At 39.6% G+C, this 17516-nt stretch overlaps 1 protein-coding gene across 6 annotated transcripts in view; it reads right to left on the reverse strand.

The window, feature by feature from the left end:
- The window catches only part of ANKRD44 (ankyrin repeat domain 44), a 317527-nt gene that overhangs the window by 11961 nt on the left and 288050 nt on the right, over nucleotides 1–17516 (reverse strand). For all 6 annotated transcript variants that reach the window (XM_079925376.1, XM_079925378.1, XM_079925377.1 and 3 more), the window contains 5 exons: nucleotides 15885–16086; nucleotides 11882–11969; nucleotides 10497–10614; nucleotides 8986–9202; nucleotides 5364–5451 (listed from right to left, as the gene is read on the reverse strand). In XM_079925376.1, coding sequence (XP_079781502.1) covers nucleotides 5364–5451; nucleotides 8986–9202; nucleotides 10497–10614; nucleotides 11882–11969; nucleotides 15885–16086 — 713 coding nt within the window. The remainder of the gene's footprint in view (nucleotides 1–5363; nucleotides 5452–8985; nucleotides 9203–10496; nucleotides 10615–11881; nucleotides 11970–15884; nucleotides 16087–17516) is intronic.

A 17516-nucleotide genomic window follows, 5' to 3' on the forward strand; every position in this document is an offset into this window, starting at 1 on the left:
GAGCTTCCATAGCATAAACCACTGGGGGACATGGGGAAATAAGATAAGGGATTCAGACTGTCTTGACCAATGGCACATCAACATCTCAGTGGGCACAAGTCAGACCACTGAAAGCCATTAGAGCATCTGCCACGATAAAGGAATCTTCTTGTGAAAAGAGCAATAGATCTATCGTTAATGAGAATCTCAGAAGCCAAAGCCTCAAAATTGGTGGGCACGGATCAAGCACTGAAAAGCTGCTAGAGGGCTTGCACCTAAATCTAATTCTCCTGTGCTGGGTTAAGCTGGTCATGGAATGGTTTAGATTGACACTAGGTCACCCAAAAACCTCAAGAAAATTTCTATGCTATGAAGTACGTTGTAAAACACCACAAAATCCCCAACCCAGCAGCACATCTCTTAGGTATAAATTTGGCTCCAAGAAACTCAGGCTTAGCTGAAGAAATAGAATCCTCAAGTTTCAAAACACTGAGTGCTCTACCTTCCAGCACACCTGCTTATTTTGTCTAAGAACTGTGGTCCTAGACGCTACATGTTCCAGTTAGACAAGATGATTCATTTAAGAAGTGCACTTGAAAGCAAGGGTTCCCAAATCAACAAACAGAATGGAATACTTATTTTAATTGGTATGCAGGAGCCCCCAGAAGGCTTCAAGATTCCAAAATAGCCTTACTGAAAGATTTATTACAAAAGGCTAATGAAAAATTAAAGATGCAGAGGTACCTAAAACAAAAGACTGTAAGACAAATGTGACCCTACTACACCGCTCTGCCCTCCTTTACCTGAGTACTCAGGGTCTACTGATCCTCTACCTGAATTGCCTTTCCATTCTGAAGAGGCTACAAGACCATAAGCAAAAGTCTTCTCAAAGTTACTGGCCTTATAGCTGCAACAATTCCAAGGGCAAAAACCTAAAACACCATTGCACGGTCATCAAAACACCAGAGATTGGTGTCTCATTTGCAATCAACAGGGAAACTGGAAAAAAGATTGTCCTAGAAGGTTTTATGCAAATCCTTGGTTTAATTAAAACAGGCATGTCTTTAGACTTATCAGAATTAAATATAAGGCAGACATACAACTTTTATTCTACCTAGGTTTACTAAAAGTCAAGTAAGCCCATGTTATCTCTGTTACAGAATCTGTCAGCAAGAAAAATAACCTAAGATGATGGTTAGTTGTTTAATGTCTCATGAAATTTTCATGAGTAATCTAAACATAATTGTTAAGAACTGTAAATTAAATAGATGTAAGATAAAAGTTTATAAATGAACTTTTCAACAAGTATGCTTTATGGTATGTCTACTTTAAATAGTTTCCAAAATGCTTTTGGTAAGTTGAAACCTTAAAGCTACACTGAGATAAATTAAATAATGGATATTCATTGAATATCTAGATCATTTCCAAATAAGAGAAAATACTGAAACTTACTCAACATAAGTTTATCCACTTTTGGCTTCCTTTTACAGAGGACCTAAGATATTTGGTTCTATTTGTAAACATGTTTTGTGCCATGATGCAAAATTTACTATAAGGAAGAATATACTTTAAAAATTATGAAGTGTATTCATAAATTTGCCAATCCACAGAGTACTAGTGTAACACAGACCACAATTGCTTATTTCTTAGTTTTAAGATTTAAAATTAAGGATTCTAAGGGTTAATAATTTTAGTCAATTAAAACTAATTAGAAATAAGGGTGAAAGAAAACAACTGTATATGAAAAGTAGGTAGGAAAGCGGAATATATTTTTTGGATAAGAAAATGTATGAAGGACATTTTTGTTATCGTTTGTTCATTTTATTTTGTTTTGGTAAGGGAAAAGAGAAAGTAACTTTGTCTTAAAGAAAAATGACTGGTTATTCCAAACAGGACAAAATCTGACTGGATATAAGAAAGTTGTAGAAGATTTGTGGAAAGGAATCTTGGAAAAGAAAATTTACATGTGGTTGAGTTGGCTAAGATTGGAATAGACTTAAGTTTTTAAAAAATGAGGCCTTTTTGTTTTGTTTTTTTTAATCTTTATGATCCTCGTTTTTTAAAAAACTTTTTTATTGGAGTATAATTGCTTTACAATGGTGTGTTAGTTTCTGCTTTATAACGAAGTGAATCAGTTATACGCATACATATGTCCCCATCTCTCTTCCCTCTTGCGTCTCCCTCCCTCCCACCCTCCCCATCCCGCCCCTCCAGGCGTTCACAAAGCACCGAGCTGATCTCCCTGTGCTATGCGGTTGCTTCCCACTAGCTAGCTATTTTACGTTTGGTAGTGTACATATGTCCATATGTACACTACCATAAAAAATGAGTTTTAATATCAAAAGTACAGTAAAGCAAAATTAGAATTTGGTTTTCTCTCTGTTAAAAAGACAAAGTTTTCTTTTTTTTTAAAGATTATTGGTGTGCTCTTAATAAGAAATTATAAACAAAGGTTTTTCTTTACCTTTTAAATAATCTGCCTGAAAAGCAAAGATTTTGTGTTTCACCAAAATAATTTACTGTGCTTCACACTGACTTTACCCGGTCTTACGTAAGAAAAACCAGTCTTCTCAATATTAACAGAACTAAGGTTTGTGTTTGTTTTTGTTTTTAACTGCTATGTAATGTTCTATATTTGCCTTTGAAGTCTTTAACTGTCACTTTGGTTAAATGGATAATTAAGTATTGTTTCACAGTGACCTATGATCCTATTTGATCAAACATTTTAAAAGCTTTTGATATTCTGATAAACTTCCTAACATCAAATTCTAAATAAAATCTTAAACTAACTTTGGGATTTTTCCACAAGGCCCCTAGAATATCTCAAAAGATTTGTTCTCTTTCTTTATCAAAAGAGAAATGTTAAACTAATTATGCTTAGTTGACATGTTAAATTACATAGGAGGCATTGTCAAATAAGAAGTGATGTTTAACCTTCTTAGGTTATATTTGTAGGGGTCTATGTTATCTATATGTGTTCCAGAAATTGTATAAAATTCCTAAAAATCTGGTATGTCCTGGTATAATGTTATCAGTCATAATTCCAGTTATCCAGTTATTCCAGTTAAATGTTGTGTGTCACAGAAATAACCAAATTCTCTTGTTAATTCCATTATAATGAACTCTCATCAGATCTTTAACCACAGGCATTTTTAAGTCTTTTGTCATTTGTAGACAGTTAATTGTTTTACTATGATGCTTCTGCAAAAGAGATTCATGGAAAAGACCCTACCAAGTACTCCTGACCCCTGACGCTGCTGCCAAATTACAAAGTGTTGAACTTTGAGTGCATATTTCAAAACTGAAGAAGGCTCCACCTGACACCTAGTCCTCGGCAAATGCCAGAGATCTCAAAATCAAATTGACCAGAAGGAGCTAACACCGAAGTAAACTGCTTCCTCCCAAGATGCTGGATCAAGAATGTTTCTTTCCATTCCTCTTCCCCTCTCTGGCCATCCTTTTCCTTATTCTTACACCATGGAGGTCTTTACAATTTTTTTATCCACCTTTGCCTTGACCTTGGCCTGGAAAGATATATCATTGTTCACATATGTCAGGCCATTGCAAAGGGGGGTAATCTAACCTCCAACCTGTTGGATTTGCTACAATGCTGGTGATCCTGTGGTTTTGCCTACAGAAACTTCCCTCTGATTGTTAATGCCTCAGTTTCTCTGGAACGAACTCACTGAATAAACAATTCTGGGGAAATGGAGACAGAGTCGCAAGGAATATAAAAATAGACCAACTGGCTTAAAGAAGTAGGTCCCTCTTTGGGATCATTTCTTGACGTATTTGATTCTAGCTGGTTTGGTTCATGGGGACCCTGGCTTAAGATTGCCCTGCAAACCTTAGGAATACTTTTACTATTATTAATAATAATTATCTCTCTGGTCTGTTGTGTTCTCTCAAGGTTTTAGGTGAGTGTACGCAGCCATCAATCAGTCAACAAATGGTCTTTCTCCAACTGGAATGATGAATCTGATATCATTTCCTGTGAAATATATACCGAAATGCAAAGAGGCAATGGTAACTGAGAATAACTTACAACACCATCTTTGCTCAAACCTCTTGCTTGGCCAGAGGCTGATCAAAAGGGGGAACTGTCAAAATGATCTTGCATTAACCTTTCCTCAGTAGGCCAGGTGCTGCTGATCCTGAGAAACCACGTCCGCAAAAGGAAACTTAACTTTTAGTTTTCATGTTCTTGTAAATGTTCCATCTGCCTAGAGGTCAGACCATCTAGGTAGCCAGTCCATGAGCGCCAAGTTATATGGGTGATTGCCCTATTCCTATGATACCTCAAATAAAGCCAGATACGTAACCCCAGCCAATCAGCTAGTTTTATTCCTGCTCTTCCTTGTTCCCTATTTTTCATCCTGTACAAGCTTCCTGTCTCCTGCCCCACTTTGCAGCTCTCTGAACTCTTGAGAGTGGAGACTGCCTGCTTCATGAACTGTAAAATCAAGTTTGCTTCAATAGTCTTCTTTAGTCATTTTAACAGTTCTAAAGGCACACACTCTGTAACCGCTAGCATTTCTTCAGAACCCCCTACTTCCAGGAAGGAGTTTACTGCACGCCACTTACACAAGGCATCATGTTAGGTGTTTTGGAGATACACCAAAGTGAAGAAGACATGTTTCTTCAGATTTAAAATCACTCCTACTCATAATCTCTTCTCTCTTCTTTTTTGATCCACTTTATACCTCTAATGTCTTTCCAATCAAATGACCCAGCTTCATGTGAAGCACAGAGATGAGGCAAAGACAAAGCACTCCCAAGTCTTGGGCCCCCAGGCTGTCCATCACTGCCCAGGTGAACATGGACCCCCAGATGAACACAGGCCCAGGTGACCATGTTCCCCCCAAGCTTACCATGGAAGTCTGTCTCAATGTCACTGTATTCTCTAAATAATGGTTCACACCATGAGACTGGAGCAAAAATTACATTTATCAAAAAAGAATTTCAACATTATGAAGAATTACCATATATGAAAAGTCTTACTCGTACAGAATATCTTTCTAATCATCCACAGGCATATGTTGTTAACCCCAACTTATTTTTAGAATTTGTCAGACAGATGTGAGGTATATCTGAAGAACTCTTCAGGAGGTGTGTGCTGTGTTCCTCAGTCCACCCCTTCCTGCAGTTTCCCTAGATGGTCTGTGAGCCACCTTGGAACCATGGCACTCCACAAAAATTTCCTAGAAAATCATTAACGTTATGGACTGCACTTTGCTATCAGACCTATTTGCCTTTAGCAGTGAAATGGAATATATTGGTCTTATCTATAATCTAAAACCTTTCTCCTTCCCTGAAAGGCAATTTCTCTACATGCAGTTTAAAGAATTCAAGCAACACCATTAACTTCCAGCATTTCTACTTACATTGCACAGTGCAGTGGAGTGAAGGGATTACCAGTAAATTTCCGAAAACATTTTTGCTCCAAAAGTACCTCTATGCAGTTTTCATTACCTGCAAGGAATCAAAAGAATTTAGGGAGCTTCCAAGAAAGAAACTTTGTTTAATTCAATCTATTTTTATCATTAAGTATTGAATTCTGGCCTATGAATTTTCCTGAATTAGCTGAACATTTATTCTCCATGGAATAAAATTCACCAAATGTCAAAATGTTATTAACTATGCTCACAGGTGTTCTGAGACATAATGAATAAATAAAACAGTGAAGGCCATATGGTCTGGTGGAGAGAAACAGAAGAGATCTCATTTACAAGCAGAATAATTCTACGTTACTCTCAGCTCTTAATAGATAGATGCCTAACATAGGTATGCCTCAGTTTGCCCATATTTACAAAAGAAAGTTTCCCTTTCACCCATATGATTAGGTTCACTTATAATTATGTACCCTAGGGAAGGGAAGATGTGAGTGATAGAAAATAGTATTTAAGATAATGCCAGTGAAAGGGCTTTGACTGTAAAACACTATAGAGTATTTAAAATGGCACCAAGAATAGATCCTGGCAAATAGTATGTACCCAATAAGTATTTTTTAATAAGTAGATGAGTGAATGTGAATAACTATTTTCAACAAAATGACAGTTTTCAAGTCAACTGAATTTAAGTTAGGCCCCAGCTCTATCAGCGTAGTTGTTATGTGATCTGTGAGCCTCAGTTTCCTACATAGAAAAACTTAAAGCAGGAATACATGCCCTATTGATGTCACAGGATGACGGGAGCTTTACTTGATGAAGGACCTAAATGAGGTTTGTGAAGCAATGTTAACTGGTTAAGGCAAGAAGGTAAAGCTAGTTGGCTTTGGAATAGAGGTTGTTGCCCTGGAACTTCTCCTTGGCCGAGTTCAGTGCTAAATTAGAGTTCTCTTCCGATCTGCCCCGAAAGGATATAGATTGGACAATTTTAAGTATTAAAATAAAATCAAACCTTTCTTGTACCTATAAAGAAAAAAAGGTGAAACTGCTTTTAGGGAGAAGCATATGAAGTAATGAATATAAAAATCCCCTAACTTTATGTAAGTTATACTTTTAGCTTTCCAACTATACCCAACACTCACTCAAACAGTTCCAGACACTTCAACCCCTTTATTAGTATGAATTCCCCCAAAGTGCCTAGCCGCAGCACATACCCAAACCATTTCTTAGAGACTATATGAATCTCAATCTAAAGGTCTATGTAGGTAGGACTGGGGATCCTTGAACGACTTTCAGTATCTCAAAGTGCTCAGAGAAGGAGCTTCTGGGGAGAGGGGAGCTTAAACCTCAGACCTGGAAGACTGCACTGGAAAGGTGAATTGTTTAGGAGAGGACTGTTCCCTCTCCCCTGCTTGTACCTTGAGAGGCCTAAGAACAGAGAGACCTGCCATACCTACCCCACCCAACTCCAGGGGAGAAAATGTGGTTTGTGGCAGGGTTTCCACCTGCCATTATAATCAATACTCTTACTGCGTCTTCCCCTTTCTGTAGGTTTTCCAGTGCCAGATAGCTCTCACAGCTTAACTCCGATGGGGGTTAGGGAGACCTCGCCCATGAGCAGGTAAATTAAAAAAGAAATCACGGGCTTTCCTAGTGGCGCAGTGGTTGAGAGTCTGCCTGCCGATGCAGGGGACACGGGTTCGTGCCCCGGTCTGGGAAGATCCCACATCCCGCGGAGCAGCTGGGCCGCTGAGCCTGCGCGTCTGGAGCCTGTGCTCCGCAACGGGAGAGGCCCACGTACCGCAAAAAAAAAAAAAAAAAAAATCACAATCCTCCAATGGTAGTGAGGGAGCAAAACAAAGTTGAACAAGTAGAGGATTTGACTCTTATTGAGGTCAGAACCAATGAAAAAAGGAGGACTGTAATAAAAACATAATGAAAGGTATTAAATTAAGGCACCATAAAAGGCACCATAAAACCTTTGTGGACCCAATAATCATAGTTTCTGAGTGCAAATTTTAATAGAAGAATTGAAAATGGAAAAATAAAACAACAAAAGCAGAATAAGTAATATATGGGAAAATATTCATGTTCGCTTAGGGGTAGGAGACCTTCTTAAGCAAGACTGTAAACCCAGGTACCATAAAGGAAAAATCTGATAGATTCAACTACATAAAAGTTCAAAAATCTCTGTATGGAAAAAGACATCATCAACAAGGAGCAAAGACAAACGGTAGATTGACAGAAAACGTTTGCAACACACAGAACACACAGAGGATTCATATCCTAAGACAAGGTGCTCCTACAAATGTGTGAGAAAAGATAAACAACTCAATAGGAAAAAAAGTGAGCAACAGAAGGAAAAAGTAATTTCCAGAAGAGGAAACGAAAATACATAAATCAATATACTATTAGACAAGGAAACACAAATTAAAATGAGATACCTTTTATCTGCCCTTCAAATTGACAAAAATTAAAAGGATGATATCATTTTGGGCTGACAAAAGTTTGGGAAAGTAGTTTTATATTCATGTTTGGTGGAGTAAAAAATTATGATATACCAAAGTAATATGGTATAAGTTATTAAAATTAAAAAATATACAAGCCCTCATCAATAATTTTACTTCTGGAAACTTATCTGACAGAATATAAGGTCCATAATATGAACACACACACTGCAGCACTGTTTGTAACAGGAATAAAACCTGAAAACAATTTGAGTGTTCATCAACAGGGATCTGGCTGAATAAATATTAAATTCTGGTTTACACACTCAGACTCATGCATGTCTATACCTATTTATCTATCTGATACAAAATACACAACTATTAAAAAGATCAATGTATACTGATACACATTGACTTGTAAGGATATCTGCAATAGAATGTTAAGTACACAACAACAAGAAAAGTTACAGAATGATATTTGTTACATGATTCTAGTTTTAAAAAAATAGATGCACATACATCTGTATTTATTTACATCCTCAAGGGAAAATTATGAAAGATAAACACCAAATTACATCAGAAGGTAAGTTTGGGAATGGAGACAATTTTACCTTAGATGCCTCAGTATTTTTGAAATGTAACGATTAGCATGCATTTACTCTTCTACTCAAATAAGCGAAACACAAATTTTTAAATCTCCTAAGTAGCAAGTGTAACTAAATAAATGGGGACTGTGAGACATAAAAAGGAAATACTGAAAGATAAATCATGCATCTACCAGCTGTCAATTGTGACAGATTATTACATCATATTGTTTTGGTTGTTTTTAGCTGTATTATTTTAATTCCTTGTAGGATCCCTGGTTGTCTCATATAGAGAAGAAACCCTGATTAAAACTGGCTATTTCAGTTCATCAGAAGTTCTGATTAGGAGTTACAGGTTACTGATCAACAAAAAGAGTAAAGTGAATTTTCACTGCATTACGGCATCATGGTAGCCACGGAGGGAAAAATATCAAAAAAATAAAAAGGTATCTTTTTTGAGGTATCTGAATGCAGAAAGATTGGAAACCCTGGTTTACAGCTTGACGCTTTCTTCCCACCTCCTCTGAGATCACAGTGGTGTTGGGGCAGGAAGTCTGATGGAATTCAGCCCAATGACAGTTAACTCACCATTGTAACAAGCCCAGTGCAGCGGCGTGTAGCCCTGGTTATCTTTGAAAGAACAGTCCTCCTCGGAAAGTGCTATCTGCAGCAGCTCACTCAGCCACGTGGCGTGGCCACGAGCAGCCGCATAGTGCAAGGGGGTCCTCCCTCTGGAGTCTTTACACAGAATCGACACTTCTTGTTCCAGCAGCATTTGCACACATTCCTCATGTCCCGTCATAATCTGATGCATCGCAATGAAAAACACAACACAAATCTGAGAAGACTCAGGAAGCGAAGCAGGTGGCTAAGGGAGGCTGGGCTCAGAGTGAGTGGACATACGCCGGGGTCTTAAGGGAAACAGACTCTATGCTACTTGGGAGGAGAGAGGCAGGACAACCTAGCAGGGTTCATAACAGAAAGGTCTGTGTGAACACCAGCATTTTAGAAACGTCCCTTGACTCTCCCAACATAACCATGAAAGGGAATCGTGATAGAGTGGAAAGCATCAGCTTTAAAATCAGGAAGATGTCAGTTAAATTCTGGCTCCCTCTTATAAAACCTGGACAAGTCAATTTGTCTCTCTATGCCTCACTTTACCCACCTGTAAATGGGGAGAGTAATAAGGACCTCACAGCCTGTTTTGAGGACTCGTGAGATCTGTAAAGGCTCTCAGCCTGCTGTGCGGCCCGCAGGAAGTACCCAAGAAATAAGCTCCATGGTTATGGCGTTAACCGCTCATAGTTCCTCTTCTTTTCATTGATCGTGGTGGTCAGCACCAGCTTCAAATAGCAATTTTCTGATTTCTACTTTTGTTTCATTGGGATTATTTGACATGCTTTAAAGAACAGTTCAGCAGGTGTGTATGAAGAATTACCCACAGGATACATATTTCAGCAGGATACGTATTTCAGGTGGGGAATGGGCCTACACTGTATAAAGAACAATTAAAAACAGCATGGCTACTCAAAACTAGGTAACCGTTGGAATAAATGATGACACCTGTACACAGTGGAGGATGAAAAATGATAGGGCAGGAAAACATTTAGTGATATGGCAAAAGGTACTTGATATACTAAGAGAAAAAAAGCAGGTTCCAAATAGCATCTTCAGTATTCTCTCTTTTTAAAATTTAAAACAGATCTATATTTAGGAAAAAAGATTGGTGATATATACACCAAAAAGTGGTTACCTCTAGGAGGTGGGATTACTAGAGATTATGATTTTCTTATTTGTGCTTTAAAAAAATTTTTGCAAATCTCCTATGATGTGCATGCAATGAGAAAGAACCAATTCTACCAACAGTAGGTGTTCATGTATCTATTATCACAATCAAATGCGACAACTCAAGAGCAGGACCCAAGAGTACCTGCCATTATTTTACCTTTGCAAAAGATCTTGTAATTTCTTTTTGGCTGACTGAGGTTAATTGGTTATCTCAGGAAACAATTTTCTTACTAAAAATTCATATGGGCAGGGGGAGAAGAAACAAGCTCACTATGAAATTGCTTGACTGAAGCTGAGGAAAATACACATACCCCTCTGTGTAAAGCTGTGCAGCCCATGATGTCCACAGCATCCACATTTGCTTCCTTTTCAAGTAACAACGAAACAGCATCAATGTGTCCATATGCTACTGCAAGCATCAGTGGGGTTCTAGGAAAAGAGGGAAATTAGGCTTTTAAAAAGATTAAAAAAATACTCACCACTTCCAGTGGGAGGATTTCCCTCTCTCCATCTCTCTGTCTCTCTCTTTCTCAGTCTCTCTCCCCTCTTGACAATTGCTTGATATTTTCTGAGGGTCCCCAACTTACTATCTGTCACTTGGAACAAGCTATCTGCCTCTGGACTCTAATGGCCACATGGAATGGCGGCAGTGGACTGATCAATACGGGTGGGGCACAGGAAGATTCCACCTCAAAATGTTCATTTGAATTCCATCATTTTCAGAACTATGTAGCACTGACCAAATATCAATTGAGTAAGGAGTGTGTATATGTAAGAGATGCTCTTGCTTCTATCAGGGCAGCTCTACTTTCATGGTTTTCTACGTCGGACTTTGGCTCAAGATTTTATTTGAACAAAGCTTCATTGCCTTAAAGAAAAGTCAGACAAGCCCAGAGACGAAAGATCCAAGTGCTGGGATCCAGAAGGTGAGGTTCCAGCTTTGGCTTTCAACATGAACTCATATATCTGGGGTGAGTCACTAGTGCTTTATTGCTCTGTGTTTCCGACTTGTAAGAGAAGACTGGGTGGGAGAACGGGCTAACAGATGGAAAATACTTGGGAAAAACAAACTCAGGAAGGATAAAAATATGAAGGATTTTTACAGTGGAGATAACTTCTTGAGGTCTGTCCTATTACATTATTAATTTAAAAAATGAGACTGTAGGGCTCCCCTGGTGGCGCAGTGGTTGAGAGTCCGCCTGCCAATGCAGGGGACACGGGTTCGTGCCCCGGTCCAGGAAGATCCCACATGCCGTGGAGCGGCTGGGCCCGTGAGCCATGGCCGCTGAGCCTGCGCGTCCGGAGCCTGTGCTCCGCAACGGGAGAGGCCACAACAGTGAGAGGCCCGCGTATCGCAAAAAAAAAAAAAAAAAAAAAAAAAAGAGACTGTAGCAGCTTCAGAAGAGGGTAAAAATGGATAGAAAAGAACAAAGGAGGGAATATTTTAAAAAGGCCACATGGCTACAGACATAAAAAGTTGGCTGTTTTTCATCGAGATATACACACACACACATTTTTCTTGGATATACACTCCAGTGCAAAGCCACTGCATTATTCTAGGACCCTCATCCATGAATTTCACCCCAATATATACCCCCAACCTAGAATTCAGCAGTCAGCCCTCCTAGCTATTTAATAAATTAACCAGTCACCTGCAGTGATTTGAAATGTCAACCCCAAGCATATGAACACTTACTGTCCTTTGGCATCTTTCACGTCAACCACTTCTGGGTTGTCTGCAATTTCTAGTAATAGCCGCAAACACAGTGTGTGACCATTAATTACTGAAAAAGAAAATAATGGACATTCTTTTAACAGACCACACATATCCCTCCAAAGTGAACTTTACTGGGACTTCAAATGGGTGGTTTTCAATTGTTGCTAACAGACATCTCCAGGTTTCCAGGTCGTGCCAGCTGCTGGGCAAAGCACACAATGTGTACGTTACCAACCCATCTTCCCCTTTCTTCCTATAGGGCACTTTGGTCCTCAACTAACATTTTTCCCTGGTTGCTGTATACAGGCTTTTTTCCCTAAACAGGACAGTCTTATCTCCTCCTGTGGGACTGATCATCTCTCTCCACTTTCCAGTTATCCTTTCTGTTCCTCTAAGAGAGCCTCTCAATTCTGTATAATCATCCTGTGTCTAGCCTGCCTCCAGCCCTTTGTAAAAAGAAGGCAGAAGGGAAGAGGAGTGGGGAGGGGAGCAGAGGAGGGGAAGAAGGGAGACGGGAACAGATCTCACCTCTTTTCCCCATCATTTTACATTCTGAGGTAGACGTTGAAGCAGTTATTCTGCCCCAACTGATTAGTGGTGACTTAAAGCAAAACGTCAAGCCAGCAAGGTGTACACGAGCCATTGGCTCACTGCTCATTGACTGGCACCCCCAGGAGACTCACAGATGGACCCCCAGTAGCTGGAGGACTCCTCCATGTGAGTTCCTCAAATCAAAGCCTTCATTTCTCTGCCTTCTCCCGGCGGCCTCCCACCCCACCCCACCCCCCATCGCCTCTGTCCCCCGCTTCCTTCCCTGCCAAGCTCTGACTGGGGTGTGGCAGGCCCTCACCCTGCCCCTCCATCACCCAGCTGCCCAGGTAGGGACTGGCAAGGGGCAGGACGTGTGGCCCCAACCTTGGGTTGGCCTTGACCGGCCAGGGCAGAACCCACACAGGGCAGGGCGAGCACCAGGCAAGATGCTTCTTTCAGGAGCTGCAGTGCCCCAGGGCCCGGAAGCAAACCTCCCTCCGGGACGACAATCCTTGAGGTGAGGTACTTTCCTCCAGCTCGCTAAATGGAACCCACAGCCTTACAAAAGGCATGGCTTTCCATTCAGGGAGTAGGATAGGAACAAATGTGTTTAAAATTCCAAACGTGACCTTCTCTCCTCTCTGAACAATGAGAACACCATAAAATACATTGCATTAACCTCGTTATGGATGTGGAGAGAGAAGGGAATAGATGCAGCTATGTTAGGTTGATAGAGGCTCTTCTAAGAGCTGCGTTTTACAGCCCTTTTTATTGCATGCCAGTTACGAGAGAAGGCTAATTTAACAAGGACACATTTTTCAGGGACAATACGTATTAGGATTAGCTCACATTCCTCGACACCACTCAAATTAACTACAGGAATAATACCCGCATTTTGTAGACATTTCATTCAGCGAACGCTCAGCAACATCCCATTTATGTACCTCAGGAGGAAATTTTGTGGAAATATTGTTGTTGCTGCTGTGTTGCTTTTTGTTTTAAAAATTACATTAAATCTGTTACCAATGGTGAAATATGCAAGGGGTTTAATGTATGCTCAAAAGTAAATAATTAGCAGAGGACTGATAGCTAAATACTACAGGTGGTGGTATTTTATAATGCTCGTGAAATGGAGGTACAGCATATTTTGATTGATTCCTCTTTCTAGAGCAATTTGATATTCTTTAAATACTCATAATCATAATGGTTCCAAGGATTTTGATTTCTGCCTAAACAGAAAAAGGGGGGAAAAGTCATCTAAGTTCATATCACTCATCCAGGATGCTGGAGAGCAAACCAATTTCTTCAGTAGTGTGTCTTTTTTTGTGTGTGGGGGGGAGCAGTGAGGGGGTGGGAGGTGAGGCCGTGTACAGTAGCTTTTTGAACTTAGCTAATAGCCCTCAGTAAATATAATTCCCCCTTATCGTGAAAGCGTAGCTACCCTAGGATTCTCGTTGGCTTCCCACAAACTATGTTTTTCCGCAATTGCCTTCCAACAAAAAGATGCTACCATCTCCTTTAGCTGTGCACTGCCAAGTCCAGCTTTGTTTCAGACTAGCTCAGCCTCTCCCTGAATATGAGTGACAGCCATTTCTCATGCTGCTCAAAGACCACAACTGTCATTACAACTATCTGTGCCAAACCCTCTAAAATCCATCCTGGTTCCTCTTCCTCACAGTACGCCCAGGATTTGAAACAAACAAAAATATTGGCATCTCAAATGAGCGGGAAAAGATTCTGGAAAAGCAGATTCTCAAAGCACAGGCTAAAGCTTCTGCACAGCAGACATTTTGTGGAGAACAGAGTCAAATGACAGCCTGCATCTTTTTAATGAATGACACGAGGGAAACCCAAAAGGAGTGAGTCCTCTTGACCACTAGGGGGCTCCATTGGACCGCAACCAATATCACAGTGGCAAATGAGTGACGGTGATTATTCTTCATTGTTTACCTGTCCACAAGGGTGATTTTCCACAATCAAAACAGGTCCTTTGTAATTGTCAGGAAGTACATGGTAACTAAAGCACAATGCTTTCCTTAATAATAGGCAACTACTCTTTAAAAAGGAGAACTAAATGTAAACTTTAATACCAAGAAAGCCTAGAATACCAAACTTTATAATAATACTTAAAAATACCAAAAATACCAAAAAGACTAAATGTGATGATGGGAAATAAGAATTTATAACTTAACCATACCAAACATTGCTAAAGTTTTTTCCAGGAACAATCATTTCCAGATAATTAGGCAACACCGAGTTTTTCAATCTCCATATTGTTTTTCTTCAGTGGTTTGGAAATTCAGGGATGTGGATGGCAATACTTCCACAAAATCTAACATTCCAAGGACATTTTCCCAAGTACAAGAATCATAAAGTCTTTCGAAAACTGCTTTCACTCCTTTTCTTCCTCAATACATCCATTATTTCATGGTTATTTCCCTTTATAAGATGCTATCTGCTTTCCTGATCAAAGGCCATTATCATTGAATTCCTGAGTCCGAAGGAAATTATGCCTTAGCTGAGCTAGAAACTCTTCCACATTACCTTTACATCTGTGTATATGTCTAGAAGTGTATGGACACAGTTTTTTTTTTTTATGTATCTTGAAGAAAAGTCGCAGAAAAGGCAAATTACTTACTTCTTGAAAAATACATGCACTTTTTAACAGTCCCTATTGTTACACCTGATGCATCAAGAATCAGAGCAAAAGTGAAGAAGTACCGTTTAGGCTGCACAATAAGGTACCGAGTAGATTGCTGTCTGACAACTCCTTTTATGAAGTAGCTGTGAAATATCATTAATTTTGTGCTTCGAAATGCTGTGTGATTTTACTCTATGTAATTTGTCTGAAGATCATAATACATCTTGCCCTTTTTTCAGAAAGTTTTGTGACTGCCATTGGCCAAAGGTTCGGAACTCTCTTTGGAGTTAAGGGGAAGGCCAGATGCAGCACAGAGCATGTTTAGGGCAGAAGGATGGATACACGCCATCATACATTTGTCCAAACTCATAGAATGTACAACACCGAGAATGGACCCTAATGTAAACCATGGACTTTGGATGATTATGGTGTCAATGTAGGTTCATCCACTGTCATAAATGTTCCACTCTGGTGAGGGATGTGGATCATGGGGGAGGCTATGCACATGTGGGAGACAGGGGGTATGTGGAAAATCTCTGTACCTTCTTTTCAATTTTCCTGTGAACCTAAAACTGCTCTAAAGAAAAACTGTCTTTAAAGAAGAAGGCCAGAGCCTCTCTGGCCATAGAATACCAGTTATCATCAAGTGGATAGTAAGCCAAAAGCATTTTGGAAGAGTGTAGGCATGTCTGATGTAGAAAGAAAATAGATATTTTAAGAACTGGGATGAAAGAAAACGCTGCCACCCTTTTACTTGAACTTATAAGTGGGCCACAGAACTAGCGTAACCAGACTCTTGACAAGACCTACCTGAGGCATGAAGTGGGGTTCTTTTGGTTACATTGTCTTTCACAAAGATGGATGCACCCTGATTGATAAGCGCTTCCACACACTCTGTGTGTCCCTTAAAGGCAGCCAGATCCAGAGCAGTGCGGCCTTTCTCATCCCTGATGTCCAGGTCCACCAGCGACTGCAGGAGGACTTCCAAGGCCTGGTGGTGCCCATTGTAGGCCTGCAAGGGAGAAACCAACCGCTCAAATGCTTGCTCACCTTAAATCCCACAACAATCCACGGGAGGGGCTGAGGCTCTCAGATCACACATGGAGACCACTCCAGAGAGCGCGTCGGAAAGATGCTTGGAGTAATTATGGAAACACAGGCAAAACCAGAGTTAGGTGGAAATAACGCACAGACCTCACAGTTACATATGCATTTCTTCATGTTCTTCCTCTTTTGTCAAATAATTTATTCCAAAGGTACTAAATCAATGTATTCTTATATCTATTGATCTAATAATCTAAGGCAGACTAATAGCTGAATGAATTAATATATTTTTTCATCTGCTAGTTCAGTCCTAAACCTATTAACACAATCAGAATATTTTTTCAGGAGGCTTTTCTGTTAAACCTCGAGGGAAAAAAACCACTAAAAACACTGTGGACTTTGTAATTCAACAGAGGCATAGTGACCTTCTGCCACAGTCCAACATTTTAAATTTCAACCTCGTGATCCTAGGTGAGTTTCTTAATTTCACTTAGACTTTGTTTCCTCATCTATAAGTGAGATCAATAAAAGCTGCCTTCCAGAGAAGACGAGAAGAGATAAAATTGCACCGGATTTGCACAGTGTCTTTACATAGTTGATGCTTCCTCTTCTCTCCTTTGTTTCCTCCATTGATTATAACGAAAACATAAAACCAATTACGGAAGTATATTCCATACATCAGTGCCAAGTTCAGACCTATTGTGAAGTCTTATGCTGCATTAAAGTTAGGAGGCTTCATACTAAAACACAAAACTAAAAGTCCGAAAGGTAATTTTTACTAAGTCTATAAGGTTAAAAAAAATGTAAATACACATATAAGGCTAAGGACATTGAAATAAAAGAAAGAAAACAGATAAGGATATGGTGGGGGTGGGGATTTGGTGGAGGGAAGTAAAGAAGGAGACAGAGGAAAAGCCTGTCCCCAGTGTCGTCAGCAGCCAAAGTTTCCTCTTATGGCTCCTGCACTTTCTGTTTTTCTACTGCAGCAATTACTCAAGGCACGATTTATTTGAAAAACGGCTTAGCACAGACAAAAGACTAATTTCCTTAATACACAAAGAACTTATACAAACCATTTTAAAAACTAGGAAAATGTGTAAAGGACATTGAAAAGGCAGCTCACAGAAAAAGAAATATAAAAGGTCAATACACGTACGAAAAAAACCATGTAAATTTTGAGGGTACTATTTTTCAACTACCAAATGGCAATGATTAAGTTTGGGCATGTCCAGTATTAGATAAGACATGGTGAAAAAAAGCAATCTATGCTCTGGTGGTGGGAGTATACACTGGTGTGACATTTGTGGAGGGTGATTTGACAAAAATCTATCAAAAATTGTAAAAAAGTTGCAAATAGTACATATAACAATTTTATAAAAAGCAAATATATCCAGATAG

Source organism: Stenella coeruleoalba, assembly GCF_951394435.1.
Source record: "Stenella coeruleoalba genome assembly, chromosome: 6".
Lineage (NCBI taxonomy): Eukaryota > Metazoa > Chordata > Mammalia > Artiodactyla > Delphinidae > Stenella > Stenella coeruleoalba.